Source organism: Stylophora pistillata, chromosome 5, assembly GCF_964205215.1.
Source record: "Stylophora pistillata chromosome 5, jaStyPist1.2, whole genome shotgun sequence".
In the NCBI taxonomy this organism is placed as follows: Eukaryota; Metazoa; Cnidaria; class Anthozoa; order Scleractinia; family Pocilloporidae; genus Stylophora; species Stylophora pistillata.
This window is the reverse complement of record NC_142523.1, coordinates 25,873,273-25,891,965: the sequence shown is the minus strand read 5'-3', so window position 1 is coordinate 25,891,965 and position 18,693 is coordinate 25,873,273. Positions and strand designations below refer to the sequence as shown.

The 18,693-nt window shown below is 38.8% G+C and overlaps 2 protein-coding genes across 2 annotated transcripts; both read right to left on the bottom strand.

Moving 5' to 3' along the window:
* Positions 1-428: 428 nt before the first annotated feature.
* On the bottom strand, positions 429-4,838 carry LOC111343805 (calcium-binding protein SPEC 1A-like). Its single transcript, XM_088760039.1, has 4 exons — positions 4,742-4,838; positions 2,019-2,150; positions 997-1,144; positions 429-558 (listed from the first exon to the last, which is right to left on the bottom strand). Exons 2-4 carry the CDS (start codon positions 2,127-2,129, stop codon positions 527-529), a joined length of 291 nt encoding a protein of 96 aa, XP_088616165.1. The 5' UTR covers positions 2,130-2,150; positions 4,742-4,838; the 3' UTR covers positions 429-526.
* Positions 4,839-9,527: 4,689 nt separating this feature from the next.
* LOC148731067 (uncharacterized) lies at positions 9,528-17,777 on the bottom strand. The gene is made up of 4 exons (XM_088761709.1): positions 17,675-17,777; positions 16,804-16,859; positions 16,030-16,112; positions 9,528-11,098 (listed from the first exon to the last, which is right to left on the bottom strand). The coding sequence occupies exon 4, from the start codon at positions 11,079-11,081 to the stop codon at positions 10,389-10,391; it is 693 nt and encodes a 230-aa protein (XP_088617835.1). The 5' UTR covers positions 11,082-11,098; positions 16,030-16,112; positions 16,804-16,859; positions 17,675-17,777; the 3' UTR covers positions 9,528-10,388.
* Positions 17,778-18,693: the final 916 nt, after the last annotated feature.

Below are 18,693 nucleotides of genomic sequence, written 5' to 3'. Positions count from 1 at the left end.
TCGGGCGACTTAACCCTTTACCACTTAAAAATATTTACCGGGCCAAAGAATGGTCCAAAATTGGCAAAGCTCCACTGAAGTCAGATCACGTGTGCAAATCGCAGTAACATTCACCAGACTGTTCACCCGATCTCCTTCCGTCGCTTTAAGGTGTTTAAGACCATCGCTTTCCAAATCAAGTATCCTTCCGTAGATCTACTCTTCATTTAAAGCACCTAGAAGTCTATCTCAATCGGGACGGAGCGGAAAATTAAACCCCTTGAAAATCTCAACACTCGCGACCAGTTAAACGGGAAGTTCGCAATCACTTATGCTCGGACAGCAGGTGTGAACGCAGCTTTGTTAGGAAGCACGCTCGCCCCATGTTTTAATTGTTGTTTAACAGGTTTGGGGGTAAGAAACATTAAAATCAAAGCTCAGACAACATCTCCCAAATAGCTGCATTTATTTCAACCAAATCCTTTTGTGGGCGCTCCCTGGCACTTTCTTGTGAATTGCACCCATTTATTGAGGTTTAACTATGGCATTACTGTTCATGTAGTGGTAAGTTTGAAAACTCTGCAAAATAAGTACCATGGTCTGATAAGCTGTGAAATTTTACTCAGCCAAATCAAATTGTGGAGAATTTTAGGCCATGAGACAAATTAAAGTGGCGCATTCCGTTGTGTGATACAACAGAGAATGGCATCGTAAAAATAAGAACAAAAACAAATGGTTTTGAGGGTGCAAGGACATTAAAGGTGCGTGGAAATAATCTCGCGCACCTGAAAATTCGCGCGCTCCTTAAATTTCATCCATTGCAGACCTGAGACCTCATTCTCGTTACCAGTCCTTTTTATTTTTGGTCGCCTAGCCATAGCAACCGAGTTGCTCTGAGAACGAAAATATGGAGACATGATTTTCTTTGATATTTACAGACTTGCAGTGCGTAAGAAAGAATTCGCACTGAGAAAACGGACTGCTTTTAGCGTATATGAATTTTAGTTTCTGTCTTACCCTTAGAATCAAGCTCTCCATCTCGATTCGCGTCAAAAGCTACCACATATCGGTTAGCAATCAGCAGAGAGATATCAAGTCCTTCCGGCAACTCATCTGGTGAAATACCACCATCTCCATCTGTGTCCATAGTTTCAAATGTACCATCCTGAAGAGATTTAAAAGTTTGTATAGTTTCTAAAAAAATTGTGGTATTGTGTCGGGGGGGTGTGGGGTGTGCGAGGTAGGTTATCCTTTGCTATTTATCTTCCAGCAACTCAGGCAGAATATGCGCCCGAAAATGTTGCATTCGTTGCAGGAATGAGTGAGTTAAAATCATCTTTAAGTGTTGTATTATCTCACTGTTTTCATTGATGCCTAAACATTTGCAGCTCAGTAAATATCCACTGGTACCCACCCCTACTTCGGTCGATAGTTTATAATTACCAAGTGAGTTGCCTATGTAAATCAGCTTCCGTAAAGACTTTTCAAAGCTGAGGTTCTGAGCTTTGGCTCTTGGCTCTGATTCTCTAGTGGTGAAGGGCAAACGCTCCAAAGGTCAGCCTTAGAAACTCTTTCTGGTGGCCGGTAGATGCTAACTCAGTAGACGTAAAACTAGCAGTTACACAACCTTTCAGACCCCCATCCTTCTTTATCAATACCCTGAGGGAATTTTAGTTCCCCTTCCAGATCCTAGATCCTAGAGTCCCCGTTTCTTCTGATAACTGATCATAAAAGAGAAAACAATTGGATACGGGTGCGCCAATAGATATAGTGCATTCACTGAGCATGCGCATTATTGGTGTCTTATTTCCCGGCCAACGTTGCAAAGAGCAAAGACATCGGCCTTTTCAAAAGTTCCACAGCGCCTTGAAATGCATCCACTTCGAGGTTTGTTTAGTTTTTTTTTAACAGAGCAAAACAACGTAAAACAGTTTTGGACAAATTCAGCCAATTTGGAATCCCCTCCTTGCTAATTCTTTTATTCTTCTCCTGAGATAGATGGACACGCCCTCAATGTTAAGAAATGTACGATAACTTACCTCATAATTATCAATCTCTCTTTCGTCCGAAGTCACGACTGGCCTCCCAAATGCCGCGCTGGCTGCCAAAGCCAACAGTGCACAGAAAATAAAAATCTTTGTATTCGTCATGTATCTCAGTCGCCTTCGCTTCTGTAAAACATAGAAAAAAAATACAATTTCATCACACTTAAGCAGGTTAATACATACATACACACATAACCTTTATTTCTGTGTCTAGTGATTCAAAAGCCAAGGTACTGATAGGGGACACTAACAGATACAGTATGTTGCAAATTTGGTAAAAAAAAATAATGATTAAATAATAAATATTGATAAAGTGATTAGCAATTAATACTGATTAAAATATTTGATAAAGTATTAATTATTTAATAATAATTAACTCGAGTATGATCCCCAAGAAAAGATGCACTCGTAATTACTATTTCGATCTTGACAAATCTCTTAAGTTTGCTACGACACTTTTTACAATCAAAACTATATGACACTATTTTAAGACATTTATACTCTAAGTTGTGTAGAGAAAACAAATCGTTCCACATCCATTGACTTCAGTTCATAAATCTTTCTTTCGTATCATCGCTCTGATTATCCTTTCCTTTTTGGTTAGCTTTGCCCGGAGTGATGGCCCTAAATAGCTGATCGAATGCTTGCCATGAGTGGCAGTGCGATAACACACCTGCCTGAAGTCACAGTTTCTTAAATTATATTTTTCTTACTTGTTCACAGTTCAATTGGAATATATCTGTTAAGTACGTTGGTGTAAGTCCATCCTCGGAGACCCAGGGGCTGTGAGTCTATTTCAAGTTAAGGGGAGAAGAGCCCCTGGGGACATTGTCTTACAAGATTAGTTCCAAACGGTCGCAGTCGTTCTGGCATCTGATTGGTGCCAGAAAATCTTTGTGTTTTTCTGCCCAATCAGAGTGAAGTGTCGTTTGGAGTCCTTTCGTTTGTTTTAACACGCACATATTCAACAAGCTCTGTTGCTCGCTATGTTTGTTTGGGCCGTGCGACGAAGCTTTGCCCGAGGTGGAAAGTTTCAGTCTCAGCACACAATGTAAGAGAAATCGATCAGATTGTCCGCGAAATCTTACCGGAAATTATACTAAATACTTTCGCAGGTATCACAAGAGAACGTGTTTAAAATTTTGCGAGATTCGTATAAAACATAATGGTTGCAAGCATGGATATGTCGCTTTAAACGTTAGATGAGATGTAAGCTTAAATCTTTTTAGAATTTTTGTACAATTTGTTGTGACTGAAACTTTTCCAATCCCGTGAAGCTATTTCGTCGCACGGGCCACGCAGGTATGTCAAGCAACTGGCGCTTACGCTTACGTAGCTTTCTGTGCGCGCCAAATTCTAATCGTTGCTTTGTAGTAAAGTCTTTACGATATGGCCAAAGTTGCAGAGAACGTTAAGTACGTGGACGACCTCCAGCAAGCGCTTAAAGAAAGCTTAGCTGTGTTTCCGGTTAGGTAATTAAAATCTGAATAAAAACTAATCATCGAGAACATCGTGGAAAGGAGATATGTTTTCGGACAGTTACCGAAGGGGTTTGGAGAAAGTTTAATCTTTCAACTGCCGCGTTGAGTGTTCAAATTCTTGAGCTCGAAAGGCCACGGATTCTCTTCTACTCCCTTGGTCATTGTCATTTCACCTCTTTTGTCGATTGTTGAAGACCAAGTTAATTACCTTTGATCATTGGGAATCGATCCTGCTTTCATTGGGGAAAACAAAACCAAAGCCAAGAAATATTGGATGGAAAGGGCGGGCTTGTTTTTTTGTAAATGTCAGCTTAGTACAGGGTTATCTACCCACATCTAATAAACAAAAGTTTCCACGTTTAGCTTTTCTCTTTAATTTTTCAAGCGAAGATTAGATTAGATTTTGGCCGGGCGTGCACAAAAAGTTGCGTAAGCGCCAGTTGCTCGACATACCTGCGTGGCCCGTGCGACGAAATAGCTTCACGGGATTGGAAAAGTTTCAGTGACAGCAGATTATACAAAAAAAATCTTGGAAAATTTAGGCTTACATCTCATCTAACGTTTAAAGCGACATATCAATGCTTGCAACCATTATGTTTTATACGAACCTCGCAAACTTTTAAACTCGTTCTCTTGTGATACCTACGAAAGTATTTAGTGTAATTTCCGGTAAGATTTCGCGGACAATCTTTTGCATTATCTTTATTCTTTTTCTTTCACTCCTCTTTTTTTTCCAAATAAAGTGCTTATACCATTAACTGCCCAACGACAGTCAGTTTCTTATCAGACCCTTTTTGTAACGCGTGTACTCGTCACAATCAAAGAAGCGAAAAATGAAAACGTTTATCAGTTCAAGACTTGAATTCTTCACCCCCTTCTTTGACCGAGAGAAGACTAGGACCGCAGTGAACTTTTAACGCTTGAATGAGTGACTGTATCACTAACCTCTATGAGTTACTGTATATATTGTATATAACAGAGGATTTTTTCTCATGAGTATCGACTGCACAAAAAAGTACTGAGATTGCCCCCTTTCACTCGCTCTAAAAGCTGCATTATAATCTCTCCTTTAGTCCACTGTCAGGAGATTTCATTTTAACGACCAACCCTTTTGCGTTAAAAAAAATACGTGGTCTTCGCGCATTTTATTATGTTGTCTGTTTATTCCTTATTTGTGTAAATTGCTCCATTCCTTTGTTCCAATTCTTAATTCAGCTCTAAAGAGAAATAACTTACCTTTTCTTGAGAAACTGCGAAAAAAGTTGTTAGAGACGGTTCTAACGCGAATCACCTTGAAATTAGATTTGATATGCGCTGCTCGCCTCCTGACTCCAGATAAAGCAAAATTCAAAAGATTTTACTTACCATTCCAATGAAACAATCCTCATTGCCATGACACAACTGTTCCAGAAAATTAAAGTTGCTCGCTGGGGAGTCGATAAGACTAAAGTAAAAGCAATTTGCTTCAATCCAGGTGGTCATTTTGTGTTCATCAAAGGGATAAGACAAATCAAAGTACAGTAGACTCTCTCTCGAAGACAAGCGCTGCTGGAATTAACCGAATTCGTATCCAATTGTCTGACGTAGGAAGATGGCGGACGAAACATGGAAGAGAGTCAAGACAACGCGACCTCGGGAATTCTGCTGGAACAAGGTTGTTCCGATGCACATTAACTACATGCCTTTCTGTTTTAAATGTTCTTCGCTAGGAAAACTGAATTGCATGTTTAACGCTTTTAAAATCTACATCCGGTTCTAGGACAAAACAAGAAGTTACGAATTTCGCTTCCTTGAAAATTTTGTTTTTTTTGTATGTATTTGTTAGACTTTTAAGAATAAATATTAGCGAGAAAAACACACAACGTTTCGATAAATCCATGTCATCATTCTCAAGTGAGAAGAGAATAAAAATGAATAGTTAATTTATACCGTAAGAAGGTGACAAACGTAAAAAGTTGAAAATTTTTTTTTAAAAAAATTCAAATAAATAATTGCGCGTGTTGAGTTCATAAATGTAACTATTACATAAATAGTTTCGCGCGTATGGAATCCGATTGTTTGTTCAAAGAGGGCTTCATCTTCTTTATGAAAAGCATTTCATGAACTAAACAGTCCAGTTTCCCGGTGCACTTTTTAAGTACGTTGAAATGATTGGTCAGGTCGCCGATGGTTTGTAGGCTGTGGTCGTTCTTTAGATGTTTGCCGATGGCCGAATTACGGTGTTCATTAATACGTTGATGTAAATGCCGGCTGGTGTACCCGACGTACTCTGCATCACCCAGATCACATTTATAATTATATACAACGCATTGTTGGCTAACTATAGGAGGTTTAGGCTCACGTACTCTGAGATCTTCACAGATTTTGCGACTCTTGAACACGGGATGAAGGATGTGACCGATTTTGTTGCTTAGATCTGATAATTGCCTTTTCACTGCGTCAACTGACTTTTGATCTTTAAAAGGCAAAACCACTCGGTGAACAGCATTTTCGTTGATGGATAATTGAGCTTGCACACCAGGGTTTTCCGACCCAACTGAGTTATGTATTGTATGTATTGTATTGTATGTATTTGTATTGTATGTATGTATTTATGAATATTTATACAGGGTAGCCCAGTTCAGCTAAGGCTTGTTTAAATGGGGCCCTGTCACACCCACCCATTCCACCCCAGGAGAGGACATCCACCACACAGTAATCTCGTGCAAGGCTCGAACCCTCGACCTCCTGCTCAACACAATCCGGCGCTCTAACCAATTGAGCTAGCCGGGGGACGGTAATGTTAATAGGGTTAAGTTATGGTAAACTGATTGAAAAACAGCGGTTAGACAAATTTTCGTTCCTCTCCACCCCCCTAAAAAAATCCACATTCCAAATTAGTAGTGAAATTCAAATTGAAAGTGGTCAGAGAATAAATTGATTAGCGATGGGTTCAAAAAAGAATTCAGATGTAAAGGAACATGAGAAAAAAATCAAAACAAAACAAACAAATGAAAGAATCTAGGAGCAATGATGGATGGGCAAAATTTCCTTTAGCAAAACAAATTTTTCTTTGTAAGGTACCGCAAATCGTCCATATAATGTTAATCACTGTAGAGAATCAATTGATTTCAACCAACTTTCAAGAGCTCATAGAGACATTAATCACTGTCATAATATCCAAAATTAGCGTGTTACCAGGACAGTAAAATAAATAATAGTATCAAGAATATATATTTCTATCGCTGGTTCTCTCAGTGGAAACACCCTTATCCTACTCAATCCAAACTGAGACCATGATCGTTCCCTTCAAAGCTTCCAGTGTTGTTCTATATGCTAATGAAGTACCAATTCGATTCGTTTCAAGAGCTTTCCTGTTCTCTTTTTTTCCTTTTCTCCCCTTCACCCAGGCCCTCTCTTGGCTCAGCATGAGGGAGAGAAAAGGGACCCTGGAAACAAGTTTGACTACCTTTACGACCTCAAGTCAATATTCCCCAGTACGCCCCTTGTCCTCGGTTAGTGAGAAGCTCTTAGCGCCCATTGCTTTAAAACAATTATCCCACAAGTGAATTTCAATAAAAAAACAAAAAAACTAAGCGTTACCCCGGAACAAATATTAGAACATCAGTCAACGAGAGCGAGCCGAAGATATGGGCATTATTGACCAAGTGTGAGGTCAAGATGGCGAGATATTGCCCGAGTTCCTTCCTTGCGTTTTTATGGACCGAGACGAGGTCGAGGTCCATCAAAACGCACAAAAAAAAAAAAAAAAGGACGAGGGGAATATCAAGGCATTTTGAGCGAACAAGCTTTTTCAATTAAATGATTTCCTATATAGCGAAAAGATTTCGCCTTAATAAGAATCGAAAAAACTTCTTCATTTCGAGAGCCGGGAAAGAAGGGCAACTGTGTTTGTAGCACAATAAACCCACGAGGGTCGTTTATGTTTTCTTTGCTCTGACTGCTGCTTTTTGTGACTTAATCGCTGACATTGCTCAAAAGTTACGAACTTTGTAAGTCCCCTCAATGCACTTTTTTCCTTGCGCGGAATCAAAGCGGGTAGTCCAAGGTGGGCAACTTGGCCAATCCATTTGTTCAAATAACAACTATAACATGATTTACCACTTTATACCTGCATGATCCGGTGAAAGAGTCGAAACTGTCATGAACTGAGTGTATTTGTCAAAGTTCTTTAATGGAAAGCGAATAGCCTGAAAAAAAAAACTTCTGAGACTTTTAAAAGGTTCACGCATAATAAATTAGCCCACGTGGATAGGCCGAATTTATTTCGTTACTAAGGGAAATCGAGGGAAGGAAATGGTAAATTGCTGGTCGAATCGATTTAGGCGGGGTTCTTTTGCAAAATAAGTTGTCTTTTTTCTCACTGACTTAGCGCGTAATCTTCTTTATACCCGAAAACGAAATTTTGAACAGCGTTAAGGTATTTTCAGCTTTATTTCATTATTTTTACCATGAAGAAAATTAATGGTTTCGCAGGTTCCCTTGGTTCCGCTGGTTCCACAAATTTCGCTGATTCCGATCTGCTGATCCATAGTTTAGTAACATCCCCTAACATGGGAAGTGCTTAGCGCACTTTGAAACCTTCTGTAAGATTATTAATCATTTCCTTGCAGAAAACGATAAAAAAAAAGAGCACGATAAAAACCTTTATAGCTACACCCCACGGCTAGTAAATGTATTTTCATCACACAAGTGATTATATGTTATTTGCTTGAAAGCTCGAGTAATCTTATTCTGAAGACACCTTTCGGAATATACACACGTTAGAGTTGCTTGAAAAACCTGGAAAAATATTTGAAATTTTCTTGGTTTGACTTCATTATCAAAATCACTCGAAATTGATTTGGCTTCCGTAGCCAATCACTTTCGGAAAAAAATTTAACAAAATCTACTTCGCTTGACTACTCAACCAAACAGCTTTCGCCGGAAAAGTTCACTGAGGTTCGCTAAGTACTAAGGTTCTAAGTGGTCCTTTTACAAGAAAGCTCGCGTAATCTTAGCCTAAAGAGGCCTTCCGGAATATACACATAAGAAAAAATGGAGAGTTGCTTGAAAAAATGGAAAATATTTGAAATTTTCTTGCTTTAACTTCATTATAAAAATTACTTGAAATTAATTTGGCTTTAGTGACCAATCGCTTTCGAAAAAACTGGAAAATCTACTTCGCTTGATTACTTAACTAACAATTTTCGCCGAAAAAGTAGGTCACTGAAAGTTCTTTAAAAGTTCATTATGAACTGTCCTTTTCTAGATCATTAGACATAGATGTCGATGATTCCTTTTCTTAGAAATGTTTTTCTGTGGGCATCAGTCTTGTCGTTTACAGACGGCGTCCTCCTACTACATAAAACCAACTGGCATTTACCGGCATTGTAAATCCAACACATTCGGATGAAGTGTACCACTTTACACTTGGCTCTCAGGCTGTGCAGACGACACAGGCCAATTTCTAAAGTCAAATGTCACCTTGTCGCCAATCAGTAGAAACGGAGACCATTGAGTGACTTTGACAAAGCCGTTCCTTCTCATCCACTTCCGAGTCCTGTGGAGCGATTTACTGACACTTTTCACGCGGTACAAATGTTCGTAGAAGCGGATCATGAACTGCTCTGTGGCTTCGTGCTCAAGGGCCCACCGTGCTGCTAGCACTGAGCGAGAACCGGATCCAAGAAACGCTCGAGCGATTCCAATAACTCCTTCGGTTTTAATCTCTCCACGAGCGCTGTGACAACAGCTTAGAACCACCAGTTTTGCTCGCAGCTGAATTTGTGAAATTTCCCTCATTTTCAAAAGGTAGCTCTCTTCTCGAGGAAGAACACAGCTGTTTGCACTCTCGGGTGAAAGAGAAATCTCTCCTCGCTCGTCAGAGCCATGGACAGCAAAATGATTAAGCTCACAGAGTTTATTGCCTGAAGAACAGCCTGCCTTGTTGCATGCTCTCCAACCAAAGATGTCACGCCAAGGAGTTCTCTAATCATCTCTGCTTCCCTTTTTGCGCATGGCAGTAGACTTGGTTCCTTAGGGTCACCCAATATCAGCGCCCCAGTCTGGTTGTGATAGTCTGGAGGACTGTCCTGGATAACCTTGAGAGTTGTCAAAGAGAGAACGATGCGGACCCTTTTTGTCTCCGGCGCGGATAAGCATCTACCTTCTTGATCAGTTAAGGCTGCAAATGGAACTTGGTACATACAGGGATCAGGGACGATTATGATCTCGGGCTCCTTCAGTAGATGGACCACGGGAGCAATGATAATCTTGTAGCACAAGACAAGTTTCGTTTGAGTGATGTCTTTGGAAGGGTCGGAGAAACCTTTTTCGGAAAAACTCATCCAAGTCAGGTACTAATCCGGTAACCACGTTTCTGTCCAGGCTCACTTCCTCTTAAGTGCATCTTCAAGATACCTTTCAGCCTCATCGAATTCAACAAGGTCTGTTAATATCGCTCCTAGGTGTCTGTAGCTTGCTGCTTCTCCTTCTTTATCGCCGATTTCTTTGCTGATAGTGAGTGCATTCTCCTGATACTCTCGGGCCTTTTCAAATTTACCAAGTGTTTGGAACGATGTTCCTAGGTTTCCGTAGCTTCCAGCTTCTCCTTTTTTATCGCCTATTTCTTTTGTGATAGTGAGTGCTTTCTCCTGATATTCTCGGGCCTTGTCATAGTTACCAAGTGATTGGAACAATGTTCCTAGGTTTCTGTAGCTTGAGCTTCTCCTTCTTTATCGCCGATTTCTTTTTTGATGGTGAGTGCTTTCTCCTGATACTCTCGGGCCTTGTCATATTTACCAAGGGATCGGAACAATGTCCCCAGGTTTCCGTAGCCTGCAGCTTCTCCTTTTTTATCGCCTATTTCTTTTCTGATAGTGAGTGCTTTCTCTTGACATTCTCAGGCCTTGTCACATTTACCAAGTGATTCGAACAATGTTCCTAGCTTTCCGTAGCTTGCAGCTTCTCCTTCTTTATGGCCGATTTCTTTTGTGATAGTGAGTGCTTTCTCCTGACGCTCTCGGGCCTTGTCATATTTACCAAGTGATTGGAACATCGCTCCTAGGTTTCCGTAGCTTGTTGCTTCTAGCTGTCTGTAGCCATTCTTTATACTGAGCACAAGTGCTTTCTCAAGATGTTTTCTACACTTGTCATATTCTCCAATAGAATGATATAGTGCCCCCAGGTTTTCGTAACACAGAGCCTCTCCTTGTTTGTCGCCATTCGTTTCCATGATGTTGACTGCTAGCCCATAAAATGCTTTGGCCTCCTCAAACTTATTTTTAGTGTGAAGTATTTTCGCAAGTCTAAAATGGAGGCTTCCCTTTTCGACAGTCTCATTAGAGTCTCCATAAAGGTGTAGGAGTTCCCTGAGGTATTTTGCCTCACTTGCGTAGTCGTTTATGACTTCGTACGCGGTTGTAATTGTGATGTAGATAACACGCAAACTGTTGTTGGCCAATGAACGATCCATAGTCTGCGCCTGACTGTGTAGTACTATCAAACATTCCTTACACAACTCGATGGCTTGGGACACACGAACAGTGTTAAGAAGGAAGTTAGCTACTGTGTAACTGAACGGGACCACTACCATCTTGGTCCTCTTCGTTGCTGATGCAAAAATGAAAAAAAGGAAGAAATGACATCTCAGGCGAGTAATTCAAACCATTTTTGATCGATAATTGCTAGATCGGGAAGGTTATTAAATTTGTCAGCCTAAAATACATGGTACGGCTCGCTTAGTACGCGCGGTTTTATACCCGTTAAAACGTTTCAGGGCTTAAGCGAGTTTAATTGGCGAGAGGTCTCTTGTTGGTGAGCCAGATCTCTTGCAGACCTCTCGCTTGCCCTCTTTGCTCAATTCAAGGCCTTGCAATCCTCTCGCAGGCGAAGAAACGTCGTTATATTAGTATAGCCTTTGTTTACTATCTGAAAAAGAAAATGTAGTTTAACATAAAGGGCACCTGATTAGCTCGCTATATGATGGACCCATAATACCATCCTCCATTTTTTTTATCTTTTGTTTTGTAATTTTTTTGTAATTATTCAGTCAATGGGTACAAATAAAACGTTGGTGCTGCATCGCTAATGACGAGGGCCTGATCACATGCTAATCAATAGCTAGCGGGGGGTTTTTACAGGTATGAAGAAGGTCAAGGGCTCTAAACTTTATCCGAGACGGCCAAATTTATTTTCTGTCATGTTCACGTCTACGAAATTCTTCACGTTTAGTTTGCTCCGTCATTGTCTGAGACTCGGTGTTAATTATCAATCGATTATTTAATTCTTCATTTTCACAGCACTAGAGAGTGAGTTTCCGAATTTCTGTATTAAATAGAGCATATTCGTTGACTGAAATAATCATTTTGAAATGGATTGAATTTTTATTTTCCCACGAATTACCGATTGCTAAGGGATTGAAGATATAACTTGTTTACTTCCTTCTTAATCGCAAAAGAGTTTCTTTAAACTGTACTATTCAACATCTTCCAATTCCGGCCGAGCCATGCCTAAATTTTTTTGTCTCTTTTTTTTCCAATATCCCTTTAGTTTGTCACGCTACATCTCTTGAAATTAATTTACGCTGTTGATATAAAAACAAAAGAGTTCCTTATCAAAATGTCCGTAAAGCCTTCCATAAGCTAATTTGATTAGAAACTCCGGAAAGGAAGCTAGCCAAAGTAGTCCTTTCGAGACGCTGGATGTGCAGCTTCACCTGCGATGTTTCAATTTAATTGAAGAAGGATATAACTCCGGTATAGCGCACTTTAATTCAAATAAAAGACTTCATCGTTAATAATTTAGAACGTTTACGAAGGCAACTTCTATGGTTCACAATAAAGTTTCACTCGCTGACAACAAAATTTTCCATTCAAATACATGTATATTGTTGCTGAAGGAGTACACTAGTCAACGAGCTCTTCAATCGTGTTCGAGATGTCATAAATGTCTGGCTAGTTAACTTGCAAGCTTGTTTTACAGCCGTCAAACAGCTTAACGAACCACAAGTTTCGAAACAGCAGATGCTCCCGATGAAAAAATGAAATGATATAATTGAAATGAAGTGAAACCCTGATAGTGCGCAAGTATATATAATACTTATATGTGAACGATCCTTCGCAGTAAAGCACTATTTGAGCAATAGTGAAAATCAGACCTGAAAAAAATTTCAGGCCTGTACGGGATTCGAACCACTGACCTCTGCGATACTAGTGCAGCGCTCTACCAATTGAGCTAACAAGCCAACTGGGAGCAGGCCATCAAATTAATTCGACATAAACCCGTAGATGATAAATCAAACAACAACAAACATATGAAACATATGTATGAACTGCGGTTATGAGACGTATATGTGAACGATCCTTCGCAGTAAAGCACTATTTGAGCAATAGTGAAAATCAGACCTGAAAAAAATTTCAGGCCTGTACGGGATTCGAACCACTGACCTCTGCGATACTAGTGCAGCGCTCTACCAATTGAGCTAACAAGCCAACTGGGAGCAGGCCATCAAATTAATTCGACATAAACCCGTAGATGATAAATCAAACAACAACAAACATATGAAACATATGTATGAACTGCGGTTATGAGACGTATATGTGAACGATCCTTCGCAGTAAAGCACTATTTGAGCAATAGTGGAAATCAGACCTGAAAAAATTTTCAGGCCTGTACGGGATTCGAACCACTGACCTCTGCGATACTAGTGCAGCGCTCTACCAATTGAACTAACAAGGCAACTGGGAGCAGGCCATCATTCACATATACGTCTCATAACCGCAGTTCATACATATGTTTCATATGTTTGTTGTTGTTTGATTTATCATCTACGGGTTTATGTCGAATTAATTTGATGGCCTGCTCCCAGTTGGCTTGTTAGCTCAATTGGTAGAGCGCTGCACTAGTATCGCAGAGGTCAGTGGTTCGAATCCCGTACAGGCCTGAAATTTTTTTCAGGTCTGATTTTCACTATTGCTCAAATAGTGCTTTACTGCGAAGGATCGTTCACATATACGTCTCATAACCGCAGTTCATACATATGTTTCATATGTTTGTTGTTATATATAATACTACAGAAAAATGCATCTTATTAAAATATACCTAGACAAAATGCATAAAAGAGAGGGGGTCCCACAGCCTTTTTGTAATTTTCTTTCCCTTATTCCACTCTTGACCAATCAAAGATAAATCGTGGTTTTCTCTCTTTTCGTTAGGAATCCTCATGATCCTTGCTCCGAAACCCGATTTCAGATCCTCAGTGAAAAAAAAAAACATTGAGTAAGAATATTTCTAAATTTTCTTAATGATTGGAAACTTCACCCTAAGAAGTCGGGAATTTATCAAAGCTATGGTTTGTTTTTCTGCCACGTCATCCCAATTCCAAAAGCAAAACAACCAATGAATGAATGAGGCCGATAACTTCAAATGTTGTTAAACATTGTTTACTTAACCTTCCCGAGTGTTATCTCTGAGCCAGTGATTCTCTGCTGTCAAGTTATACGCTAAAATGTCGGACAGGACGTTACAGGGCTCAGTGTTAGGCCTTTATACATTATGCCAGCATAATTTTTGGCATAATTTGAGCAAACTGGCATAATTTCTGCCAAGTAGGAATGCTAGCATAATTCGCATATTTTGATGATTATCGGATCATTTTTGATGCTACAATTTGATCATTGTTCATCTCTACTCCCAAGCACTTGGTTACGCTATTCGATGTTTTAAGTTTTAGTTAAGTAGTAGCATTTGTAGTTCACTGTGAATCACTGAGCGGCGTCTAAAACGATCTGAGCCCGGGTCTGGGGTGTACCGAGACCGGAAGTCACGTTGTCGGCCATGTATAATCTAGTACTGGTGTGCATGTTAACATGAACCACATGTTTATTTGAATTTCATCGTGGATTTCTTGCGTTTCTTTCTTGTAGACCAACGGCTTCTAATTAAAAAATGTATTGTTTGGACTTATTTGCAATTTTTCCAAAGAGCATAATCTTAAAAAAGGGGTACAATTTGGAAAAAGAGCATTATTTTAAGCATAAGATCGCCAAAAAAAAACCAATGCTACTAGCATAATATGCTACTTTTACTAGCAAAATCTATAAAGGTCTACTCAGTGTGGGGACGCTACAAGGAAGTATGATGGCCGTAAGGAAAAGCAAACACTTTCCCCCTTCTTTCGCCTCGTAAATCAGTGATGTATTCGATGGTTTAGGGAAAAAACTGTTTCCGGTAGCATAATTCTAGTTTTTTCGTGAGGTCGCAATAATAGCAAGTATGTTAGATTTTGTAAGAAATATACAACTTTTTTCAAAGACATGTTCCCGCATACATATACCATCTTCAGTCAATGAGTAACTGAGTGTGAACAATTATATAGTATACAAGTAGATGAATAAATTATTTACAATATGATGTAATACAAAAGCGGGTACTAATTACAACGTGACACCAAAACATCAAAGGTGTAAACTAGAACGCTAGAAAAGTGTGGTAATGTTGTAATTGTTCGTTAAGTTCAGATTTGATCTTATTTATATAAAAAGCTTCTTTGAGTTTTAAATCAATTGAGTTGTTAGCAGAATCAAGAATACTAAAACAAGAAGGGGAGTATTTGAACAAATGTAATTAGCTTTGAGTTTTTAAATTTTTTATGTCTCGTTAAACAAAGGAGTTCAACCCTTGCACATTTTTTTTATAATTATGACAGACATATTTTTTCAATTCATTTTAGATTTTGAAGAATCTGTGAACGTCCTGTTCGTAATACCTGTTTAGGTTGAAAAAAAAATATTCTAGTATTTTTCTTCTTGATCCCATATTATGATTTATAGTCAGTTCCGATTTTTGATGTTTTTATTAAATACGTTTGATGACAGTCTTCATTTCCCTTTAAGTCATTCACAAATTGGCAATAACAGTGTCTCATATGGTGCTCGGGGGAGGGGTGGGGGGACTGTATCTAAGGGGGGGTCTCTCGCTCCACCGCAATTCGAGATTTAAAATCATCTTGGTATGCACATAAATTCTAACAAGATACGGCTGTAGTAACACTCTCCCCTCTGCCTATTTGAAATATGCTGCCAACGTCCTTGATGGTAAATTAACACAGCACATAAGCTGTGAAATATCTATAGTGACACGTAGCTAACAGACCATAATAAATTTACACCATAATCCTTTAACTCCTTTGAGTGAGCAAGAAAAAAAATGTCTCCTTACTGCATCATCACAATTTAAAGCAGACAAGTGATGAAGATAAAGAAAAATATCACTGGGAGGTTACTGGTTGATCCAAAGCAAAATTCTCCCAACTGACATCATACCTATTGTATGGCAAACAGTAAGAAGAATTGGTAATAGGATCTTGTTAGTGAAAGGGTACAAGAGTGACAAATGGCTTTTAATGTCGTCATGTCAGATCATGATGCTGTTCAACAGCATCTGGTTTTTTTTAGTTTGTCCGCAATCGATATTATGCAAATCACATCCACTGGAAAATGAAAAGTTCATTAAGCGTCAGTCGTTACACACAAATAACTTACCTTTGGAAAACAAAGGCCTCAGTTTTATAGTGATCGGTCTTTAGATGAAAATCCAACTGTTCCAAGGCAATGAATATTGAGGCCTAATGTTTGTTGTGAAACAAGATAAAAAAAAGTTTCAGTTTTTCGACGCTCATATTCATTATTAATTACTTAACTTAGACCGTACCAAACCGAAATACTTATGCTGAGATGGAGCAACCAAAAATTTAGGTAAATATCTTAAAATCTCTTCTCATATTCCTTCCAGTGGTAGAAACAATTTTTTTGTTCATCATCTTCGTTTTGCTTGAATTTCATTTTTTCGACATCAAATTCTGAACTCATTTAGGGACCAGGTCGAAAGTTCAACACGTGATGTTGGCTTTGAAGAGCTCGGATTATGATGTAGCTGAGAATTATTCATTCTGACGGGAAATGCAAGTAAGTTTCTTTTCATTCATGATTGACCTTTTTTCGTCAGTCCTTATCAGAGATGTCATAACTGTAATTACGACCACAACATGCGGATTGAAATATGTTGCTCGTTTTGTATGGACTCTGTTTTCCTTTAGCACCGCTCCTGATCACCCTCAGATAAATAAATTGGACTGGGTATTTTCACCTTTCGTAAATGATCTTCGTGATCCTAGATCAATAATTAAATTTTAGATCCTTAGCGAGAAAAATAGAAATAAAAAACTCTCCGTGACATGCATGTAAGTTACTGTCTGTTCACTGAGTGGTTCATTACGCTGTCACGCAACTGAGTATATCAGCCCTGAATAAACTCACCGATTAACACAAGCGAAGGTTCTTAACTCAAATCTCCTGATCGAGGTCAGTTTTCCCTGGCAATGGGAGAAAAAAATATTTATGATGATGTACTTGATGATATGGAAATTCATCCTTCAGATAACACAGGAAAAACACAGGAAAAACTCCTGAAGCCGATAACTTCAAATGTTGTAGAACATTGATGAATCAACTTTCCAAAGTCCTATGAATGAGCCAGTGATTCTTTGTTTTGAATTAAGTTATACGCTGAACTGTCGGATAGAACTTTGCAGAGCTCAATCTTGGCACAATATTTACTTGTTTCTTTCCAGAGAAGACAACCATGTAAAACGTAAAGGAAAGCAAATGGTTTCTCCCTTCTTTTGCCTCGTAAATGATACAATGTAAGTTGCCTTTTGCACCTCTGCTGATTGAGATCATTATGGATTTTTATCTTACGTAAATAAGAATTGGCAGCACTTTTATAGCGTTCGAAAATACTTCCGAGCTTTTCAGACAAAAGAAAACTTGTGGAATTCACTGCCGCACATCATAAATTTCAATCGGTGAAAAAAGCTGCGTTTACTGGAAACGCTTTTGTTACCTGAACTTGCTTTCGAGCAAAGTCACAGAGTGAGACCGAAAAAACCTCTAGAATTTTTTAGGAGTTTTTTTTTCAGTAACTTTAAAATTATAACGCAAGTTTTGCTACAAGACTACTAATTCCAAGTCAAAAACATGTTTCATTTCAAGATTACTTTATCCACACGTTTGTTGTGTTTAAAGGCATTCTTTGATCTTATTTTGTCTGTGATCGATATTATGCAAATCACACCACTGGAAAATGAAAAGTTTACAAAGCGCCAGTTGTTACAAAAAGAAAGGTTACCTTTCAAAGACAAAATCTTCGGTTTTATCCTTGAGATCTATCTTCCGATCAAAATCTAGCTTTCAAAGGCAATGTATATTGAGGCTCAACGTCCGCTGTAAAAACAAGATAGAAATAAAATGTTTCGGTTTTTCAAGGCTCAGATCCATTATCAGTAATCAAAGTTAGACGTACAAAATTGAAATACATTTCATGAGATGGAGGAACCAAATATTTAGGTTAATATCTTAACACTGATCTTTTCTCACCTTCCTTTCAGTGAAAGAAAAAATTTATTCGTTCATCACTTTGTTTCACAAACTCAGGACTCATTTAGGGGTTGACTCTAAAGCACAACATTTAATGGTTGACAATGAAGAGGTCGGATTAGAATGTTGCTGGAAAGAATTCATTTTGACGAGAGCTGATAACATGCGATTTAACAGGTCGAGTTTATCTCTGGTTCTGAGTGGAATAAAAATTGACAAGGCCTCGCTGTTTGCGATTTTCTTTTCAATTGTGACTTATTTCACTTCTTATCGCAGACGTCATACTGTAATTACGACCAGAACATGATTGAGATATGTTGCTCGTTTAGAACGGAATCTCTTTTTCTTTACATCCGCTTATGATCGCCTTCAGCAAAATATCTTGGACTGGTTTTCATTCCTTTCGTAAATAAACTTCGTGACCCTAGATCAATTATCTGGTCTCAGATCCTTAGCGCGAAAAATGAAAATTAAAAAACTCTTCACATGAAGGTCACAGTAGTGATGTCTTCTGACGGATTCATTACCTTGTCACGCAGCTCACGCAAGGAAAATGAACTGGGGTATATCAGCTCTAAATAAACTCACTGATCAAACCAAGCAAAGGTTCTTGACTGAAATCACCTGATCGAGGTCAGTTTTCGCTGGCAATGGTAGAAAAACAATATTTATGATAACGTACTTGATGATGTGGAAGTTCCCCCTTTACATAACACAAAAGTCGAAAATTCATCAAAACTATTGCTTGGTTTTCTGTCACGCCAACTAAAA

What these genes read in the sequence shown, in the direction of transcription:
- LOC148731067 (XM_088761709.1), bottom strand. Translation starts at nt 11,081, where the DNA reads ATGGTAGTGGTCCCGTTCAGTTACACAGTAGCTAACTTCCTTCTTAAC.
- LOC111343805 (XM_088760039.1), bottom strand. Translation starts at nt 2,129, where the DNA reads ATGACGAATACAAAGATTTTTATTTTCTGTGCACTGTTGGCTTTGGCA. An exon ending in GAGAGATTGATAATTATGAG is followed by an intron (nt 1,145 to 2,018) that starts GTAAGTTATCGT and finishes AAATCTCTTCAG; the next exon opens with GATGGTACATTTGAAACTAT. An exon ending in TGGAGAGCTTGATTCTAAGG is followed by an intron (nt 559 to 996) that starts GTAAGACAGAAA and finishes CTTATTTTGCAG; the next exon opens with AGTTTTCAAACTTACCACTA.